At 52.6% G+C, this 21085-nt stretch overlaps 9 protein-coding genes across 9 annotated transcripts; 4 read left to right on the top strand and 5 right to left on the bottom strand.

Moving 5' to 3' along the window:
- The first annotated feature begins 258 nt into the window (after positions 1-258).
- HMPREF1120_07406 (ribonuclease P subunit Rpp30) lies at positions 259-2671 on the top strand. Its single transcript, XM_009161629.1, has one exon. The coding sequence runs from the start codon at positions 491-493 to the stop codon at positions 1565-1567; it is 1077 nt and encodes a 358-aa protein (XP_009159877.1). The 5' UTR covers positions 259-490; the 3' UTR covers positions 1568-2671.
- A 49-nt stretch (positions 2672-2720) lies between these two features.
- HMPREF1120_07405 (uncharacterized protein) lies at positions 2721-3092 on the top strand (the record flags this gene model as incomplete). The annotated part of the gene is made up of 1 exon (XM_009161628.1): positions 2721-3092. The coding sequence occupies one exon, from the start codon at positions 2721-2723 to the stop codon at positions 3090-3092; it is 372 nt and encodes a 123-aa protein (XP_009159876.1).
- A 175-nt stretch (positions 3093-3267) lies between these two features.
- On the bottom strand, positions 3268-4210 carry HMPREF1120_07404 (uncharacterized protein; the record flags this gene model as incomplete). The annotated part of the gene is made up of 3 exons (XM_009161627.1): positions 3268-3669; positions 3772-4095; positions 4154-4210. The coding sequence occupies 3 exons, from the start codon at positions 4208-4210 to the stop codon at positions 3268-3270; spliced, it is 783 nt and encodes a 260-aa protein (XP_009159875.1).
- Positions 4211-5873: 1663 nt separating this feature from the next.
- On the bottom strand, positions 5874-7482 carry HMPREF1120_07403 (histidyl-tRNA synthetase; the record flags this gene model as incomplete). The annotated part of the gene is made up of 2 exons (XM_009161626.1): positions 5874-5982; positions 6047-7482. The coding sequence occupies 2 exons, from the start codon at positions 7480-7482 to the stop codon at positions 5874-5876; spliced, it is 1545 nt and encodes a 514-aa protein (XP_009159874.1).
- Positions 7483-7999: 517 nt separating this feature from the next.
- On the bottom strand, positions 8000-10825 carry HMPREF1120_07402 (uncharacterized protein; the record flags this gene model as incomplete). Its single annotated transcript, XM_009161625.1, has 1 exon — positions 8000-10825. One exon carries the CDS (start codon positions 10823-10825, stop codon positions 8000-8002), a length of 2826 nt encoding a protein of 941 aa, XP_009159873.1.
- A 687-nt stretch (positions 10826-11512) lies between these two features.
- Positions 11513-15080, top strand: HMPREF1120_07400 (uncharacterized protein). The gene is made up of 2 exons (XM_009161623.1): positions 11513-13517; positions 13994-15080. Exon 1 carries the CDS (start codon positions 13026-13028, stop codon positions 13503-13505), a length of 480 nt encoding a protein of 159 aa, XP_009159871.1. The 5' UTR covers positions 11513-13025; the 3' UTR covers positions 13506-13517; positions 13994-15080.
- HMPREF1120_07401 (NADPH2:quinone reductase) lies at positions 13624-14691 on the bottom strand (the record flags this gene model as incomplete). The annotated part of the gene is made up of 1 exon (XM_009161624.1): positions 13624-14691. The coding sequence occupies one exon, from the start codon at positions 14689-14691 to the stop codon at positions 13624-13626; it is 1068 nt and encodes a 355-aa protein (XP_009159872.1).
- Positions 15081-15916: 836 nt separating the features above from the next.
- On the bottom strand, positions 15917-17875 carry HMPREF1120_07399 (ATP synthase subunit alpha, mitochondrial; the record flags this gene model as incomplete). Its single annotated transcript, XM_009161622.1, has 4 exons — positions 15917-16696; positions 16769-17236; positions 17293-17640; positions 17801-17875. 4 exons carry the CDS (start codon positions 17873-17875, stop codon positions 15917-15919), a joined length of 1671 nt encoding a protein of 556 aa, XP_009159870.1.
- A 235-nt stretch (positions 17876-18110) lies between these two features.
- Positions 18111-20991, top strand: HMPREF1120_07398 (uncharacterized protein). The gene has a single exon (XM_009161621.1). The coding sequence runs from the start codon at positions 18339-18341 to the stop codon at positions 20559-20561; it is 2223 nt and encodes a 740-aa protein (XP_009159869.1). The 5' UTR covers positions 18111-18338; the 3' UTR covers positions 20562-20991.
- The last annotated feature ends 94 nt before the right edge of the window (positions 20992-21085 follow it).

The following is a 21085-nucleotide window of genomic DNA, read 5'->3' as shown; positions in this document are numbered from 1 at the left end:
TTAGGTTAAGCACAGCCTTGTGTACCCCATATTGGACGGGGAGGAAGCCACACTGGCGTGCCAGATATACACTGGTCACTGATAAAAGGGCATCACAATATAACACCAATCAAGAGTGATTCAGCTGGAAACGTACGATCTTCGGGACACAAACAACAGTCGTCCAGAAGAAGTACAAGGCATTCAAAATACTTGTCTCGGGAGGTTAGCTTAAAGCAGCATCCACTTTGCATCTGACGGAACAACATCGGATAAACTTTTCTCATCCCGCAACCTGCGCTGGGAATACTATTTGTACTGTACCTACTAGTAGCTATTATCTTCACATGGAACCATCACTCACAGCAGTCTATTTACCAGTCGCCGGCATGGCACAAGCCTAAGCAACCCAATGCCATTGCTTCACGGCAGAAAACAAACATGACCCTGTCGACTGCCACGGGATCGACGCACTTTTACGTGCACCACCAACGCCGACACCATCTGCAAAATGCCCTTCCACGACCTTAACGTACCGTACACCACGAACCATGCCGACTTACAACACACGCTCTTATTCCACGCCGAACTGGGCTACTCGGTAGTCGCGCTCTCGGTCTCAGTGACGGGCAAACTACCACCCACGGCGCCGACGATCCCAGTGTCATCACTGACCATTCCAAAGTCCATAGCCACGGTCCTAACCCGCCTGACGCTCACCATCTCGGACACTGGACAGAACCACCGCCTAGCCTCGCTCCAGCCACAGTACTCGATCCTGGCGCTCCGGCCGACGAACGAAAAGGCGCTTCAACAGTGCTGCAATTCGCTCGACTGCGACCTCATTTCGCTGGATTTCAGTCACCGGCTCCCATTCGTGCTGAAGTTCAAAACCGTCGCGTCGGCCTTACAGCGCGGCGTACGGTTTGAAATATGCTATTCTGCAGGCATGCAGAGCGGGAACAGCGATGCGCGTCGGAATCTGATCAGTGGAGCGGCGGCGCTGATTCGCGCCACCAGAGGTCGCGGTATCATATTGAGCAGTGAAGCAAAGAATGCGCTGGGAGTCAGAGGGCCGTATGACGTGATCAATCTTGCACAGGTCTGGGGCTTGGGTCAGGAGAGAGGCAAAGAAGCGCTGTGTGAAGAGGCAGGGAAGGTGGTGAGGTTGGCTGCTTTAAAACGAACCAGTTTTCGTGGAGTCGTCGAGGTCATTGACGGCAGAGGAGCAGCGGAAGATTACCCCACAAGTACTACTCGAACACCTAAGCAGGCGGATACGGGACGCCCAGACACGAAACCTGCCGTTGCCGGTGTAGGCACGGCAGGAAAAGCCGAACTAAAACGCAAAGAACCGAAGGGCATTACTGAAGATGTCAAAGCCACGTCGACCGGCGAGAAAGCAGCAGAAACGAACTTTCCCGACTTGAACGGCACGAAGAGGAAAGCATCGACCTCATCTATCCAACCGCCCACGACTGGTTCTGACCAGGTAGACCAAGACGCCGCAGGTAAACCACTGTCGAGACGAGAAATGAAGAGACGGGCAAAGAAAGCGAGGCTGGAGAGCCAAGTGCAGCAGGGCTGAGGGTTGAGGACTATGCCACTCGACCAGACGGAATCTGTTCTTCAACCAGTGTCACGCCGATCGCCACTGGCCCAGCTTGACTCGTGCAGATATATCACGAGCAGGATAATGGGAAAACATCACACGCCCCATTTGGATGCAATTCAAGCTCATTCACCGTCTCTCTGCTCCTTGCGCGTCTGTTGAGGTCAAGGAATCAATCACTTATTGACACCAGTTACCACCCGTCCGTGCGTACCATGGCATGGCATGATCGGAATGAGATGCGATTGAGCGCGACGAAATTGCCAACAGACCAAAGGCAGGCAAGGTGCTTAGGTTAAGCAGGGCTGGCTATTTGCCAAACGCCAACACCACCGCCATATTTTTCTCTCTTCCTGCTCGAAGCACCACCGCCATTTTTTCCGTCTTCCCGGCTTGAGGCCACTGGATGTATAGCCCAGGAGCCTTGATCACCATCCTTGTATGCGGGCACAGAACACCCACAATCCTGCGGCTGATAGATGCCATCACCGGACCCATCTTCTACCAGCTTGGGTTTTTGGTACTGTATCATAATACTGTCCTCGCGCCACAGACTCAACTTTGTATTGATCTGTATGTATTGATATCCGATATCAACCAATAAATCCAGAAGATACCATCCCAGAAAAAAGGATAATTCTTCCGAATATGTTGTTCTATACCCCGGTCAAGACTTGCAGCAGCTGCTAAATGTGGCCGTGTCATGGATATTTTTCGTATTGGATATTGGATATTTCAGCTGTTCTGTTCTGTCTAAGTATACAAGAAAAAGAAAAGAAAAGAACCATTTCTCTCTCCCATCTGCGGTCCATCCCAACCTGAGGCTCATTTCCGTAGTTCTCAAAACGGGACGCTGGAAGGCAGCCGTTCAATAAATCTCGACCTTGGTTAGTTCAAGATTGCTCCGTTTCACATACTGCCCAGAATGTCTGACCACGCAGACTTCTCGGACCCTTAGGCACGCTGGCGCCGACCGGGTTGATGTTCGAATATCCGCCTGATTTGTTTCCTATAACTTTTTTTCGTTTTCTCTTTTTCCTTGCGCCAGCCTGTAGCCTTTATTGCTTTGTGGTTGGCGCTCATCTTTCATCCCTAAGACATCAAACTTGGTCGAGGTGCTCTCTTCCCGATGCCCAAGGTATATGCATTTTTGAGCGAGAGGGTTGCTGGATCCAGTGTCTGGAATGAGCCAACGGGAAAAGTCGCGCTGGCACTGTCGGATGCAGTTGGAGACGCCGCAGCATCTGATGGTGATGCTGACACTGCAGCGGCAGATACAAGCGTAGACGCTGAAGCGGCTGCAGAATCAGAAGCAGTCGAAGCCGATGCAGTCACCGCTGAGTCTGCAGAGGACGGTGAGACAGATGAGGCTGCAGCTGCATCTGAAGAGGCTGTAGGTGTTGAAGCTGAACCGTCTGATGAGGAGGACGCAGCAGTTCCTGCAGCAGCACTGGCCTCGGACGTGATGTTAAAGGTGGCGCCGGTCACGGCGACGCTTTGAGAGGGATCTGTACCGGGAGCAGAGGCTGTAGGGCTTGAATCGGAGCCTAAGATTATAAAGTTCTTGTCAGTGATTTGTCCACCACAACACAACACTGTCAAGAAGTGAAGAATGCACAACGCTGTTGGGCATAACGGAGAAAAGGACCCCAAACAGGCAGGGTATCTTCAAGGTCTCACAACTCACCTGATGCTGAAGATGCTACCGACGCCGAGGCTGAAGATGCATCTGTAAAGAAGCTTCCAGGAGAGACAGCCGCAGCGCTAGCACTGCTTGCTGCTGGAGTGGCTGCTGCCGCGGCCCCGGCCACAGTGACTCCGGTCTTGACGGCCTGAGCGGCAGGAATCGAAGAGAGACCAGGAGTGAAAGCGGCATTTGTGGATGTGAACACCTGGGCATTGCCTGCAGCCATGACAGCCGCGGCCGCGCCGGAGCCTCCCATTGCCCAGGCAGATACAGCCGCATTAGCTGGGGGAGAGCCACTACCACACCAGCAGCCAGGTGGCGCGTTCACATATTGCGTAACGTAGGCGGTCACGGCGGGTGCTGTGCATGGTGACACGGCGGTGACGGTCATCTGGGACATCGCAAGCATGTTAGCAACAATGGCCTTATGAGATCTAGGGCCATGATTTCCTTGCGGAATAAGGTATCCCGCTCCGGGCAGGGCAATACTTACAGTTTCAGTCATGGTCACGGCCGCAGCGGCAGGCGGGCAATTTTGGGCCTGGACGATCGTGGTGGGTGCGGCATTGACTGTCATGACAGAGGTCTGGATGACCGTCGAGGCCTGGCATTGCTGCTGCTGGTTGTTGTTGTCTTTTCCGCTGCCGCTACCGCCGCCGCCGTTACCACCACCCCAGCCGCCTTTGCCTTGGCCCTGGCCTTGACCTTGGCCACCATTACCCCAGGAGCCTCCGCCGCCGCCGCCGCCGCCATTGTAGTTGTTGCCATTGTTGTTGTCATTGTTGTTGCCGCCTTGGCTATAGTCACCAGCCCAAACCTGCGTTCTGTTAGTACCTAGCTGATTCGCATCGGAGAACAAACAGGGCAAAACATACTTGCGCCAGGCAAGCTGCCAAACAGACAACAGTATAAAAGGAGCGGACTGCCGGCATCGCTGCTGTTCAATTGAATCGTATTGTAGTGTGAATGATATAGTAACGAGACTAATATCTCGAGGAGGAACGGGTTTCGTAGTCGAGAAAGAATTAACAGTGATGATGACCAGCAACAGAACGAATGACTTTGGGAAGCCTGCAACAAAAACAAGCAATCAATCAATCAATGATGGGGGCGATGAGAAAAGACGACTCGGAAGCGAACAGAAGAAGATGCGCAACCTAAATGCACAAAATTTGAGCCAGCAACAAATTTGAAAAAAACCAAGAAACCGCAGTGTTCGACGATCACAAATTGAAGGAACATGGGCTTCATCATTCTCTTTCGGTACAGAGCACTTCCGGACAGCGGCTTCAGACGGCGAACTGAAGGCAAGAAGACGACGAGCAAGCCTCGGGGTGTTCCAACGTTTGCAAATCGCCAGCCCGATAGTCATTATTGGCCCGACCGGTTTTCTCAAACGGAAGATGCGACGCGAGTTTCTTCAGTGCAGTCTCGACGTCGTGCCCTTTTGTGGCTGAAAAGTATCATGTTGAGGTCAAACGTGCCGGAAAGACGGTGCTGAGACGCGGGTGTGTTTCATGGTTGGGTGGTTTGGGCGGTTCGGAGGACCATTGGCGTGTCAGACCCAAGGGGGTTCAGACCCTGGCTGGAAGTACGCCTCCAAGTTCTTTGGAACAAACCTCTTTTTTGCGGAGTGCCCGATAGATCCTACTACTAGTAGGGTGGATGTACAATGTAGATCTCGCTACTACATTGTATCTGGACCGCTAAGGTAGTTCCTGGCCAGTATAAGGCTGGCAAACTGCAGTGATTTGGAAATGTCCTGCCAGTGCAGCGGTCAAAAACAAGCAAATCAGGGGATTATCCGCGACAGCCTTGGCAGATCTGGTTGGTTACATTGTCTGCACTATGCCCTTTTTGGTAGTTGGCAAGGCTGGCCCCGTTTCTTTTCCATCAAACTTGTTGGACACTCAAAACGAGGTGATGCAGCCTCGGTAGTCTGGACTCACCTTGTAACACTAGAGAAAGAAGTATGTACATACATGTAGATAGCCGTGTTTCTCTTAGATGAGATTTCGCTTGGCTCTTGGCCTGGGCAAGATTTGTCTACATCATGGAAGCCAACCCCTGGATTTGGCTCTCAGATAGCACAGCCTAGAAACAAAGGGCGAAACTTCAAACGGGCCAGGCTTTGATAAGTATCAGCCATTGTTGAGGACATCAAGTGAGAGACAACAGGCAATGATATTATTCCATCACAGTTGTTCTGTCTATTCTCTAGCTGCATCACGCCCTCAACCTCCGAGAGATCGAGCAGTTTGCTTTTTGGAGAGGCAGGCCTGCTGTTTCCGTCCAGCTCTAGAAACAGCCATAACCCATCGAAAGCAGAGACATTAGCTAAGATCTCAGCTGGCCCATGGTCATACCTAATATTCTCCTCCTCCAGATATACTGTCTTGGAGCGGCGTTCGAGGCGCCCATATGAGGATCAATGGTAAACATCCATTCCGTGCTGCAGGGTATGGCTAAGTGGCAGTGGCATGCCTCAATTCGTTACACAGTATGTCGAGTACATGTGAATGCTTCGATTCCACTCGAATGAAAGACAGAAGCTGTGAGGTCGCTCTCGCCGTATTCTCTGGGGTTTGTGTTCGATCAGCTGACGGCAATGGTGCCCGTTCTGGTCGTCACTTTCTTCATTTCCACTCGCTTCGTAACCTCGGCAGCAAGGTCGGCAATTTTGACGAGCACACCTTCCTTCTCCCTATAGTAAGTTAAGTCAGTAAATAGAAAGACCAATGCAGAACAAAATGTGTCCTAGCACTTACGGATGACCGTCCGGCAATCCCATTTCCTTGACTCGCACCTCTCCCTTTGCTTGCTCATCCTCACCAAGAATGACTGCAAAGGGCGCACCTGCTTGTTCGGCATTCTTGAATTGGACTTGCGGCTTGGGCTTCTTCTTGTATGTGAATTCGACCTTGAGGCCTGCATCCAATAGCAATTTGGCTATCTCGATCCGCTGTTTGGCCATGCCGTCGAAACCGCCACCTCCAAAGGCCATGATGTACACATCAGGAGCATTGGAGGATATATAGCTGAAGGTTTCACCTTTGGCAATCCTGGCTTTTGTAATGCTGAATATCCGATCCACACCAAAGCTCACGCCGACGCAGGGCAGATCTGCATTGGGCCTGAAACGCTCCACGAGATGATCATATCGGCCACCAGCAGCCACCGAGCCGATACCCACCGAAGGGTCATTGGATCGGTCTTCGTCTTCATCCAGCACCTTTTTCTCCTTCTTGCCTTGTTTCTGGACTTCTTTGGCAACCTCGGAGCCATTTGCGGTCACAGGGGCGGAACCCTCCGTGATAACCTCGTAGATGACACCGGTGTAGTAGTCCAAGCCGCGAGCAAGGGAGAGGTCAAAGGAGATCTTGTCCAAAGCGCCCCAAGCGGAAAGATAGTCCATGAGAATCTCCATCTCCTCAACTCCCTTCTTCGCTTTCGCATTGCTCATCAACGCTTCGTCTTTCTGCAAGTCTTCCAACAGATCTCTTCCACCCTTTCTGGTAACGTAGGTCTGAATCTTGTCGGCCACGACTTCATCAAGACCTTTTGTCTCCACCATTTCCTTCTTCACTTCCTCCCATGGCATCTTATCTAGCTTATCGACTGCACTGGATATCGCTCTGATCTTGTCCTCCGGAACGCCGCAAACCTCGAACAGACCATCCAGTATCCGTCGGTCGTTGAGCTTGATGGTGTATCTTCCATTCCACTCGAGCGACTCGAAAACCTCGACAATAATTGCAATAACTTCACTGTCGGCCATCATTGGATCACTGGCACCAGCGAAATCAATATCACACTGGTAGAACTCCCTCATGCGGCCCTTGGCAATGGCGGGTTGATCTCTTCGGTAAACCTTGCTGATTGCAAATCTCTTGTAGCTTTTGATGTTTGCGTTCATGGCCAACCATCTGGCAAATGGGACTGTCAAGTCGTACCGCAACGACAGCAGCTCGCCTCCTTGGTCCTTCAGGTCGTAGATTAACTTGGAATCCTCCCCGTACTTGCCCTTCAGCACTTCTTCCCGCTCAAACACTGGTGTATCGAGCTTCTTTCCACCATGGCGGCGAAAGACCCGGGATATTTGGGCGAGGATATCTTCCAGCAGATCAACATCTTCCCCCGACCAGTCACGTGTGCCTTTCGGGTTCTTGATCAGCTCTTGCTTCTTCTCCTTGTCTTTCCCCATTGTTGTGCAATGTCGAACGAGATAATGCACGGGTGGGGGACGGTGTACGGTCGCAAAACTCGGGCTAGGGAGACTTCTGGTCGCGCATATGTAAATCTGCCGGAGCACGCGCATGCGAAAAGCGCAGAATCGTGCAAAGAGCAGAAGGCGATGATCGTGTTGAGTCACTACAGACTGCAATCCAATAAATAAATTCGGGCTGCAAATGACGATGGAGAACGCTGTGTACCTCCACAAAACGAGGTCTCCAACCAACGGCCAATGGACAAACACTCGAAACACGACAAACCTGCCAAGCGCAGACGCTATTGGCTAGCTGAGAAGTCGCATAAGAGAGTCCTACACAAGTTCGACGAGTGTTGGGAGCAGGAGAAACAGGACCGCAGAAACAATACAAGGCTTTCATACATCGCATCACATTCAAGCCTATCTCATCAGGAAGCCCCTGCTGAGCCACCGACATCTACAAACTGAACATCAACCGCCATCAACCATGATCCCTTGACACTGGCCAATCCTACCACGTCGTTGACCCTGGAATATGTCCTGGACTGTAGCTGCCTCTCTGCGGACTGCGCATGGCACTACCAATCATTGCCGCTGCCGGGCTACCATTATTCTTTCCCCTACTGCCAGTGCTGCCACTCCCTTTACGCCCAGTGGCCTCATATTCGGTAGTCGAAGGCATCGGCGGGATGGGATCGGCATCTTCAAACTCGCCAGAGAAGTTGCTAACCCCGCCAGCTGACCGGTTGGTGTCGGATCTTGGTCGTTGCTGATCATTGGAAGGGAGAGTTTTAGCATAGGCAAGGAAAGGGGATCCTTGAACCTCAGTAACAGGGCTATTCGGAAATGCCTGGAAGCTGCCAAATGCGTAGGGCCGAGCAGGCTGTGGGGGAGGCCGGGTTCCTGGGAGTTCGCCTTCGGGAGTCAGAGGACCGCTGTTAGTAAGCATCATCTCGCGCTGAGCAAGTTCCTGCTTCTCAAGGAGGTCAAGTTCTCTGAGGTTTGCTTCCCAACGCATCCTGGAGTTTCTCAGTTCATTCTCCATGAAGCGGATCTGGTGTGTCAGCTCCGCTTCGCGTCTCTGCTGATCGGCGCTCTTTGCATTGGATTCGGCAGCCCTTCTTTCCTTCTCATTCAGCCCTTGCACATTGGCATGAGTGATCCGGTCGTGCTGCTCAGTCAGCTTAGTATTGCGGCTGGTAAGACGTTCTTTCCGGGAGACAATGTTGTTGAGTTCACTATTGGCGCAGGAGAGGTCGTTGCTTGCAGCTGAACGAGCCTTGGACAGTGCCTCGTTGGCATCGGCAAGCCGCTTGCTCTGTTCTTCATAAGCCGCTTTGCAGGCGTTGTGCTCTTCGATCTCATCATCGGGCGTCGATACTAGACCTTCAAGCGCTGCATCAATCTCCAAAGTAGCATCTTCGGTCTGACGAATGCTACGTTCAGCCTGCAACAGCTTCTGCCTTTGCTTGGTGTCGTCACTAGCGGTCTTCAGACGCGTGTTAAAGCTGTCAACTTCTTTTTCCACTTTTGCGAGAGCTGTTCGATGTTGGCGGCGCAGCTTCGTAAGGCGATTCCGAGCTTCATTCAGCTTGGCCTCCGCGGTCGAGATGGAATTTTTTAGTGTTGTTGTTGGCGATGACGGTCTCATAGACTGCCGGACAGGTATCGGCGCAAGAGAAAGGGGCAAATCCTTGTCGAGCAGCACAGGAGTCTTCACCATAACCGACGCAAACTCCTCTTCGCCGTCCGTACGGATGAAGGTGCAAGTATAGGTACAGTTTGGGGCCAAACCCGAGATTGTGCCAGACCACTGGGCAGGATTGCCTTCGGAAACGGACGTAGGCTCCATTGCCTCTAGGCTAACAGAGTGCCACCTGGCTCCATTGATGCGTACGTAGAAGGGTCGGTAATCGCTAGTCACGGGAGGGTCGTGTTCAGAGGATGATGCGTAGGCCGCTTCGAAAGAGATAGACGAGGGCTCGACGTTTGTAATCCAGACAATGTCTCGCTGTACAGTTTCAAAGGGTGTGCCTTGATTATTGGCAAGCGGTGGAAGTGCCTTGTTGTGTTCCACCTCTCGGAGTACATGAACCTTGGTGCTGGCGAGAGCGGCCCAGAAGGGTTGTCTGCTTCTAACATGGTTGGCTTGTCGTCTCCGTTTCTTTGCGCTCACACCCTTTTCCTTGCCTTCCTTCAGACCCGGAGTTGGAGGGGCTTGGTAGTCAATGGCTGAGGAGACACCGGCTGACGCAGACTCCAGAGCCGACATGTCCGAAGCGGACCCTGCAGAGGCTTCTGTGTCGGCGCGTTTCGATTTCGTGGAAGATGAAGACTGAGAGCTGCTAACCCTACGCCGCACGAAGGCCATAACGGCTTGGCTGATGATATGGATGGCGAATAGACTTCGTATATGCGACGGTGGTCCGGGGCTCTCGCCAAAATCGGAGTCGGACGGTAGGTACTTGAAATATTCGGTAAGTCCAGCCTGGGAAAGTAACTCCATCGGCACGAGATTTGTGAAAAGAAAACGACGGACGCCTCTGCTTCGTATCAGATGCAGCAGAAGAACTCCGATCACACAAATCACGTTGGCTCGTCCATTTTTCCCTGAACTGCCATTTCCCAGCGTAATGGCAATCTGTATCTGAGCCAAGTCCAGAGCGAAATTTTGAGCCCAGGTCCAGAGGCACACCCATAATCCAAAGCATATCACGTCGACCACGACCATTGTGGTGATGCTGGGAGCACCCGCCGAACCCTGGAAGATATCGAGCAATGAGAGAAAGGAAACCGGAGCGCCGCCTCCTGGCATCAGTGTCAAGGATGCAAACAGAGCCTGGACAATGGTCAAGATCATGGACGGCAGAGCAAGCAGTACGATCAGCAAAGAGACCGTGTCGCAGGCGGGGCGTGACCGGATGATAGTCGAGGCGATTTGCAGAGCGCTGAGCTCTTGGGGAGCCTTCGGTTTGGAAGAAGACATTTCGCCCCTTCTTTGCTGGAATACCGCCGACCCATTCGACTCGGTTTTGTTGTCCTTCTCTTTCCCTTCGTTCCCCTCCGACTCTCCGCCCTTTGAAGATTGTGTCAGCTCCTTCGCAATTTCCCGACTCGAGTCCAAGGTGGCTGTATCAGATTGGCTATGGCTCGGCGCGCTCACAGATGGGTCGGTAGAGGGAACCTGAGGAACAGGCTCGGAGGGAACAGGTCCTTTGGGCGTGCCATTGAGGTGACCATTCGACTTCTGCCTCGTAACACGTTTTCCGGGACCTACAAGCCCACTGTCATGGCGATTGTTATGCTGGTGCTTTTTCGCCGCAGGGTTTCGCGGCATGAAGGGTTTTGGGGGTCGAGTTCGCCGGCCCCGAACCAGTCAGCTTGCAGACACTTTTCAGGTCAGCAAGCCAACTGGACGAAATGGGCTTGATCGGGACTGAGGGACGCCAGGAACGGAGCAGGAGGAGATGCACAGAATATGTCGGTAGATGGTCGCCAGGGTAGGATGGTGAGTATCGCTACCTATACATGAATAAGAGGAACGAAGGAACGTATGTGGAAAAGCTATGGTCAGGCCGTAGTGGTTCGAAGATGCAGTGCCAAATAATGAGCAAAAGATGGTTCAGGTTTGGCTGCAGTGTCTTTGCGGATGTCGTGAGTTGCAGTTGGAGTTGCCAGTGCGTGCGAACCAGCGCCCGAACGACCAGTAGCCAGGAAGCTCTGCGTGGGGGGCCACTGGCAGTAGAAAGCCTCAGCTTCGGGGGGCAAGAAAAGGCCCTCGGGCTTAACACCCAGGCTAACAAGGCCCAGGTACAACATCAACTGGTCGATGGCCGATTATTTTTCGCCCAAAGGAGTCGGCATCCTGGATGAGGCACCACGGCACTGGCAGAGGGTGGGAAATGTCTCTATTATTGTGGCCCTCCAGCTAATCTCTGCCCAGACAGAGCGTCCCGATATACTGTATGCCTGCAGGCTCCAGGTCGCCTTCTCCCAGGTCCTTACTGATTGATTGATGAGCCTCTGGAGCTTCCTCTACAATGTTGTAATACCTGCAAGTACAATCAGCAGCGCCTCAGGAGTGAAGTTTAAGCCTTGCCCTGGGCGAGGCCACTACGTCCCTCTCAGCTCCTCCTACATACCACAGCCGCCCACCTGTTATTATCACAGTCCCTTAGGCACTCCTATACCCTCGGCCACCACCAGTACTAGTGATAGAACCTAGGGCCACGAATATCCTATCCTGGGCAGTTGATCATAGCGGCAGAAAAAAATTGACCCAGCAGCCACCTGACATATGATTTCTTCATCAACTTGAAAGGCGTGTAGTTGTGGACCCTTCTACTTAGTTTTTCTTTCGAAACAAAACCGACGGCCAATCAACCCTTACACTCCCTCCGGCGACAAGGGCGAATCCCAATACTCCAGGCACAAGGCCGACTACAACTACTCATGACTGACAGCGCAGCAGATCCTTACCAAAACGTCCTAATGCAATGTTGCTGGAGCCACACTTTTCCGACATCTGCCACTATAGTGGAAAGTGTTCCTGAGTTGTATCCGAGCAAATTGCACAAGCTAAACCCCTATCATTCAGACATTGCGGCATCCTTCACAACTGTGCATAAATCATCGATGCTTTCCTCTCTTCAGACCACGTCTCGACGGCCAGCACTGAAATTCACAATCGGCCCTGCTAGCTCTGCAGACGATGCTGCGAACCTCGACGTGGAAAGCGCAGGGTGGACGATTCGACAGCAAAGAGACGAACTAAAGAGGCGGAGTGCAAAGAGCGCATTGACAGCCCGCCAACAGATCCTGGACCAGGCAATCCAAGCCGTTCTAGGTTTGAGGTGAAGCATAACATACCGGTAACATCTCACCTAAGCTCGAGCCTGACGAGTCAGATTCCCTCCGACCGTGCTTCAACTCCCTTTGACGGCCGGGCCTGCGGCATGAGCGCCACCTCATCACACCCGAGGTGTTGCTACATACGATCTTCGTCCTCCAGACTAGCACCCGTCCATCCACACCCAAACTTGCGCTATCGGTCGATCATGACCTGATTCTGCAGGTCTGCCGATGACTTCGCGGTGGAAAGCATCTTCATGGCTCATCCTTTCATGGGACGTCGTTTACCTGTACACCTCCGGCTCTAGCTGAGAAAGAGTCGCAGAGGCTCAGTAGCTGCCTTTTGCGGAGTCTGGCCAACCTACATGTTTGATGATCAGCGCTGTTTCCTAGTCGTTCTCCGCTCTTTCGCCGTTGAGCTTTTCCACACCGGTTACTATCGAGGATCTGTACCCCGGATCCTTGTCTTAAGGATGAATATGATATATCTGTCGGGCTGCAGAGTACCAAGAGAACTGTGAGTTCAGGATAACCCCCACATTGCCATGTCGTGTTCCGATCATGCCGGTTGGGCCTGCAACAGAAGAGGCCTACTAGTACGAACAGTGTACTACTCCTCCTCAGTACTAGTAGGGCGTTGACAATGTTGAGCTTTGCAACCACACCGCTCATTCACTTTGGGATGAATGGTAGGATTCACACTGCGGTTTGTCGGTTCAGATCAATCACAGACCTCGCCAGAGAATCAAGCTAGCCTTTGCTTGTTGCTGCCGACTTTTCGCCAACATTTTCACCACTCAGTTGTATATCCTATCACGGGATCAATGCTTGACGACGGGGTTGTTGATTGGTACACGCAAGGGAAAAAATGGTGTGCTGGGCCACGGTTAACTGTTGCACGGCAGGTAAGTGGTCACACGTCGTTATCGATGGGGCTTGGGTACCGCAGATCACACCTAGAACCAAACCAATATGTGGTGGTCTGGATGTCTACCAGACGGTTCAGTCATTGGACGATTTTATGGCCCTCCCTGGACATGGCTCCAGTTTCCTTTGTGCTATGGACTCTGCATACTGTACTGAGTCGATGCCAGAGCAGTACGAAGGCAGGGAACCATGACTCCAATCCGGGCGAAGCAATAGTAGCGAAAATCAGTATCCATTGAATAGGATCCAAGGTAAGAATAACCCTTGTGCGATGTATTCGTTTCCTACATAACCATCTGTGGACGTGGCTCGAGAGCTCTCCAGTCTCAACACGCCGCCGTCTCCGAGATGTCACGCTCAAATTTTGCTTCTGCCGACCCCCTCAGTGTCCTCGATCCTATACACATACTTGACGGCGCTCGCCTTGCCGTTCTGCAAATTCTTCAAGCCGGTCTGCACACCTCCCAAGCCGCCCAGGACGACATCAAACGGATGAGCCTTAAACCAACCCTCCTTGAGACCCAAACTAAACAGGCGGAACCAAGCATACCCCAGATCTTCCAAGTCGTCCGGTGTACCATGCACGGAGCCGACCGTGGTCAAGGTAGCATGGACCGACTCAGGAATAGCATCCTTGACCGGCGGTAGCACTGTAGTGATATGACCATTCGGGTCCAAGACCTTGACAATATTCTGATAGCTCCCCTTCTCACTGGTAGCGTCATAGGCATACAGCAGCTTCTGTCCCTTTGGCACAGCGTTGCGAATACCCTCGACGACTTTCTCATCGCCTACTCTGTAATCAACGATAACATCGCCCTTCGACTTATCGATCAGTCCCTCAACAAACGGAATTCCGCGACCAGCCACAGCAATAATAGGGTGAATATCCGCTCTGACGAGCAATTTGACGACAAATGCGCCCACAGCTCCAGCGGCACCGTACACCACGACGCCTCCGGCCACGGCGTCCTTGCGCGCTTGAGAAACTTTAACCCAAGGCTCCGGCAGACCCAGACGGGCATAGAGCCCCACGACGGCCGTCATGGCAGCCAAGGGGATAGTGGCGCCCTCTTCGAACGACGTCGACTTGGGCAGATGGAACGTCGTCTTCTCCGGAGCAATGGCGTACTCTGCAAACGCGCCATACGGTTTGCCCATTTCATGGAACGCCGCGACCCGGTCGCCAGGCTTGAACTCGGTCACGTTGGATCCCACGGCTTCGACGTACCCGGCCACATCGTCGCCTGTGTTCAGCCCGTCTCGACCCTTGAAGAAGATCGGATACTTCCAGTCCTTGGGGTTGGTGCCGGCCACGACCACTTTGACTAGGACTTGGTCCGGTTCCGGAGAGGGAACGTCGACGTCCTGGATTCGGACTTCGAAGTCTTTGTCGCCTGTCTTGTACACGTGCGCGGATTTCATCTTGGCTGTTAAGACTTAACTGGAAGGAGGATGAGGGGTCTGTAATGCCTTTCTTCCCTTTTGAATAGGCGGATAGGATAGTATAAGGTATAGTTGCGACCTGTAGGTAAGATACCTTGGGTTGGCTGGATTCGAGACTCCTCGGGGCCGATTGTGTTTGGCTTTCCTATCCCTCAGCAGATGGAGTCGTACCTAGGTAGGTGGTTGCGATCTCTCTCTCTCGAGCGAAGCTGTATATAACTTAACCTCAAAATACCCGGACGCTTTCGGATAAGAGTCCCTAGACCAGCGAGGTACTACAGTGTACCTCAGATACAATAGATCTTCTGGAGGGTCACAAACAGGGAGCTTCAAGGACTCGGTTCACGATATGGATGGTAAAATGACCCAGGTTTAAAGGTAGGTCTTCTTCAAAGTGATGATCCTACGGAGCGTAGCGAAGTAGGTTCTAGTTATGTGTTCTGCCGAAGATGCAGTGGTGAACTGCCGGCTCACACCGGGGGTAAAATCCCACTATATTAATAATGCCTGACCAGCAGAGGTGACGATGATGATGATATGATGGAAATGGTGTCATTATCAATCAACTGTCCTCACTACTACTGGTAGCACACCACCCAAGTGCATTCAATTGCTCCTTATTGAATTGCCGGGCGAGCTCCAAACAAGTACATTGGGCCACAGCTGGTATCTTGCATTAATAGTGCCTAAATTCCCCGTTCTCTGACTATCTACGTCCCTACAGTACTACAGTATACTGTACAAATGCCGAACCTTCGAGATACCGAACTCGGAACTGCAAAAGTTGACGCAAACTCCACTTCTATCGAATGAGCTCCAGGTACAACTACGTACCCATTACCTGCTGTGACTACAGTACTCCTGTGTGGTAGAATACCCTTACATACTTGGGTCCGATTAATGCTACTAAAGGTCTCGACCACAGATAATGATTTAAGGCCCTTGTGGTTGCGTTATCCGGGGGCAGACAGGGCTGGACGCTCGCAAATTTAAACATGGAGAATCAATTGAGGACCAGTATGTGATCTAAGTACAACTAGACACTTATTTTGCTTGCCCGGCAGCCGCTTCTCGCTCACGATCTGCCATCTGGTGTCTCAACTAGAGTAGTGGTGTCCTTTTTTGACCAAGCCAGAAATTGTACAAACATCTGGAAGAGCTCCATTAGCTTTCCTCATCTTGGCCAGACCCAGTTCGTGCATACCTATGAGAAGCTCTTGGTGAAGTTCACGACAACCTCCTTCAGTTGCTGCTCGAGATCCTTGCTCAATTGTCCCTCCTTGTCAATTCTGCTCAGGAGCTCGGCTTGGTCGTTCTTCAAGTGGGCCAGGAAGTCAGCCTCCCATTGCAGGATCTTGTTGACTGGGATGCTGTCCAAGTGACCGTTGACACCGGCGTAGATAAGAGGAACCATTTCGTTAACAGCCATGGGCGAGTATTGCTTCTGCTTCAACAGCTCGGTCAAACGTTCACCACGGTTGAGAGTCTGCTTGGTGGCGGCATCAAGATCGGAACCGAACTGGGCGAAAGCGGCGACTTCTCGGTATTGGGCCAAGAAAAGCTTCAGGGAACCGGCGACTTGCTTCATGGCCTTGAGCTGAGCGGCGGAACCGACACGAGACACGGAAAGACCGACGTTGATGGCGGGACGGACACCCTTGTAGAACAACTCGGCTTCCAAGAAGATCTGGCCATCGGTGATGGAAATGACGTTGGTTGGGATATAAGCCGACACATCACCACCCTGGGTCTCAATGACGGGCAGGGCAGTCAAGGAGCCACCGCCGTGCTTGTCGTTCATCTTGGCGGCACGCTCCAACAGACGCGAGTGCAGGTAGAAAACATCACCGGGGTAAGCCTCACGCCCAGGAGGACGACGAAGCAGCAGAGACATTTGTCGGTAGGCAACGGCCTGCTTGGTCAAATCGTCGTAGACGATGAGAGCGTGCTTGCCATTGTCACGGAAGTGCTCACCCATAGCGGTCTGTTTCAAAAGATTTCGTTAGTATAAAACCAGAATTCGTCAATCGGGTACTCCCGAAATGGAACAGCTTACGCCAGTGAAGGGAGCAATATATTGCAGAGGAGCGGCCTCAGAGGCAGTGGCAGCGACGACAATGGAGTATTTCATGGCGTCGTTCTCCTCCAGAGTCTTGACAAGCTGGGCGACAGTGGATCGCTTTTGGCCAACGGCCACGTAAACACAGTAGAGCTTCTTGGTCTCGTCATTGGAGTTGTTCCATCTCTTTTGGTTAAGAATGGCATCCAGGGCAACGGCAGTCTTTCCGGTTTGACGATCACCGATGATCAACTCACGCTGGCCACGACCAATGGGCACCATTGCGTCGACGGACTTCAAACCAGTCTGGACTGGCTGATTGACGGATCGTCGGGGAAGGATACCAGGAGCCTTGAGCTGAGCACGGCGTCTCTCGGTGGTCTTGATTGGGCCCTTGCCATCAATGGGGTTGCCCAAAGCGTCAACGACACGGCCAAGCATGGCCTCGCCGACAGGAACATCGACCTGGTGGTGAATTGTCAGTTTAGGACACATCGGGAAAGGGCCGCGTTTTCCCTCACAATCTGGCCGGTACGCTTGACAGTCTCGCCTTCCTTGACCAAACGATCGGAACCGAAAAGCACCACACCGACTTGGCCAGCTTCCAAGTTCATGCACATGCCCTTGACGCCGGACGCGAACTCGACCAGCTCTTCGGCCTGGACGTTGGTCATGCCGTGGACACGAGCGATACCGTCACCAACGGACAAGACACGGCCAGTCTCAGCAAGACCAGCCTCCTCCTGCACACCCCGAATTCTCTGCTCCAAGATAGAGGAAACTTCGGTCGGGGAGGCTTTGGCATCGGCGGCGTATGATCGGACCTGTTTCGAGGCGGCATTGAAAGGTGCGGGCGTGACGACACGGGACTGCAGAATTCGGTGTTAGCCCTCCAGCTCGTCATTTCCAGGATGTTATCGCATCCAGAGGTCAGTCCAAGCTCCAGGATCGTCGCCAGCAGCTGTTTGACACCGAGCTGGGCGATATTGGAGCTTGAACAGCTCAGGGCGAGCAGGATTTGAAGCTTACAGCAGCTACTCGACCAGATGCCGCGATGGCACCGGCGATGCGGCCAGACTGGCGCAAGACGTTCCTCGACATCATCTTGCCTGCTCGCGAAGCGTGAATGAAGAACTTCCGACGGGCAGGAGGTGGGATGAGATGGCTCAAAGAGAGTGGAGAGGTTGATTTGATGCTGCGAAGTCGAGGAAGAAGGAGAGGTAGCTGCACCGGGAGTTTCAATCGAGCTTAGTCCGAAAAAACGAAAAGGCACCTTTGCCGACTCGGAGCGAGGGAGATCACGTGTTCGGCTGGGGCTTGGCGCGTCTCACGGCGTGCGATACAGTCACGTGCATGGCATGTATGCGACGACTTCGACCAGCCGATCTGATGAGGCTGTGTTCATGCACTGCGCCAGCACGACCAGCGCCAGGATGTGAACAGGATTCTAAGAGCCTATTTCTGCAGTTTCGCCATCTCTCTATCTCACTCAGAATCTGTTCCGCGACACAGCGAGCAGGAACAGCATGCACAAGATCACGACCATTAGGCTGTCTTTTTGGTCGCAATGTCGTCGCCAAACTCCCAGAACCTTTCCAATCCTCCAGCAACGAAGGCGAATGCAACCTCCCCGAAGGTGACCTCCGAAGATGTCGAACTTGGGCCTGTGCAGAATGGCGAGACACCCCCGTCCCTCCCCTTAGAAGAGGATATCATGCAATGCGCCCGTATAGGGGCACTGGAGTATATCCAAAAGATGTTCCAGTCGGGCAAATATGATGCGAAATACAAAGATGAACAGGGAGTCACACCATTACACTGGGCTGCAATCAACAATCAGTATGCCGTCTGCAAGTATCTCATCGAACAAGGTGCAGAAATCAACGCAAAAGGCGGAGACTCTAATGCCACTGCGGTCATGTGGGCGTCGCAAAGATGCCATTTCTACATTGTCAACCTTCTGCTTGAGAACGGTGCCGACCCTCTTCTCACAGACGGGCAAGGATACAACATTCTGCACCTGGCTACGATCGATGGAAATGCGCTACTCTTGACCCTTCTCCTACACCAAGATATCCCTGTCGACACACCAGATCCCCAAGGGCACACCTCTTTGATGTGGGCTGGATATAAAGGATGGCCGGCGTGCGTCGATCTACTCTTGCGCTGGGGTGCAAATGTGAACGCTAGGGACGATAACGGGTTCACTCCTTTGCACTGGGCTCTTGTCAAAGGCTCCAAGCCATGCCTGGACCGGTTGATTGAATACGGTGCGGACAGGTTCGCAAAGACTACCGAAGGCAAAACACCCAGTGTCTGTGCCGACGAAATGAATACCAAAAGAGCATACCACCGCTCTCTAGCTGATCATGGCTATGACACTTCCGGCAAGATTAAAACTCTGCCTCTCAACCTCCACGCTCTAATTCGAGATCGGTCGAAAATGGCCAAATTTTTCTTCTTGTACCCCTTCTTCATCATCCCGATCGGCTTGTACATAATCAGCCGCCTCCACATTTACACTGGAATCCCCATTTTCCTAGCGGTTTGTCTGGGGATGCAATATCTTGCGCAACGAATTGCGATGCTGGGTCCGCTCGAATACCACTCCATCCACAAAACACCATATCTTGCCGGCATTTTTGCGGGGACTTTGTTTTGGGTAGGCGTCAGCTATCTGACATCCCTTCTACCTGTAACCTTGACGACACACCCATTCATCAACCTGGCTTTTCTCCTCTTCTTTGCCAGCACCGCATACTTCTACTTCATCTCGATGATCGAAGATCCCGGCTTTGTGCCGAAACTGGCCTCCCGCAACCAACAACGGGCAGTGATTCAAGAGCTATTTTCGCTCTGGAAGTTCGACGAACTGAACTGGTGCGTGCAATGTATGGTCCGCCGGCCTCTACGGTCGAAACACTGCCGCAGCTGCAACCGCTGCGTGGCCAAACAAGACCACCACTGTCCGTGGATCGCGAACTGCGTGGGCAACAACAACCTACGCCACTTCTACATCTACATCGTCAGCCTCGAGATCGGAATCATTCTGTACGTCCGTCTCGTCCTCTCGTATCTCTCGCTTCTGCCCGCGCCTCCGGACGATGCTATTTCCCAATGTAACGTCCTCAGTCCGGCGTTATGCTCATTTGTGCTGCGCGATCCATGGACTGTGGCGCTGTCATTTTGGGCCTGTCTCCAGCTCGTCTGGGTGACCATGTTGCTTGTCGTGCAGACGGTGCAGATCTGCAAAAATCAGACGACCTACGAAAACATGAGGCGCCATCAACACGTCCAGCAGCATACTCACGGCCGCGGCGCACCGCCATTACTTCCTCTTCACCAGCAGTACCCGAACCGGCCAGGCCCCGTCACTCAGGGTGCGACCCCAGCCACCTCGTCGCTCAACGACACGGCCGCCGCCGCGACCAGACTCAACCCCGTTCCCCGACGTCCCGACGGCTGTCTTACGCGGTGGATGAAACTGTTGGGTCTCGATGCCTTTCTGGCCACCGCGTCCGATGCCTCGCATGGCAAGTTACAGTCGCGCACTGGGAACCCATACAGCCGCGGCGTGATCGGCAACTGCAGGGACTTCTGGTGTGATCCTGCTCCCATCTTTGGCAGACGGAAGAACGGCATGGGATATCTCGGTGGCGAGGTCGTGGACTATGCCCATCTGTACGAGGTGCCGCTGCGGCTTAGGAGAAGTGTTAATGTCGGCCCAGGCGGCATGGCATATACCAGAGTTGCTGGGGAGGAGGTCGACGATGATGAGGACAATGTTTGATTTGGCACAGACACAGACAGGTTCCCTAGGTACCTTTCTGGCACATTACATTTCCAATGATGTACAAAACATGGCTTGGGCTTGGACTTGGACTTGGACTTTTGGCCACACATGTGGGCGTGGATTTGGCTCCTACGGTCTGACTGTACAAACTTCCAAATCGGCCAAGGTTGACGACTTGTGTAGTAAAAGTGACAAGACTGGCCTTTTGGACCATTCTAGTTGTAATTCGCCGAAGATGTGTTGGGAGTTCCCTTTTCGTCTCTACCTTAGGCTTCACGTCTGAGCCGGACCACCTAAGCTCACCTGCCAAATGTATTCACACCGTAACCCGTATTTAACAATGTGCTCGTAATATTGTAGGCATGCGCGTGCGTACCTACGTGCGTATCGGAAGAAGAGGGCCCACCGAACACAACTTGATAATATTTATTTAAATAGTATACTTTCTTGATTCACAAGAAACATTTGTATATGTGTATAAAAATGTTTGCATGTCCATATATACAGTTCATTATACCTGG

This window comes from Exophiala dermatitidis (genome assembly GCF_000230625.1).
Source record: "Exophiala dermatitidis NIH/UT8656 unplaced genomic scaffold supercont1.6, whole genome shotgun sequence".
Classification (NCBI taxonomy): Eukaryota; Fungi; Ascomycota; class Eurotiomycetes; order Chaetothyriales; family Herpotrichiellaceae; genus Exophiala; species Exophiala dermatitidis.
This window is presented reverse-complemented; position numbering and strand designations above follow the sequence as displayed.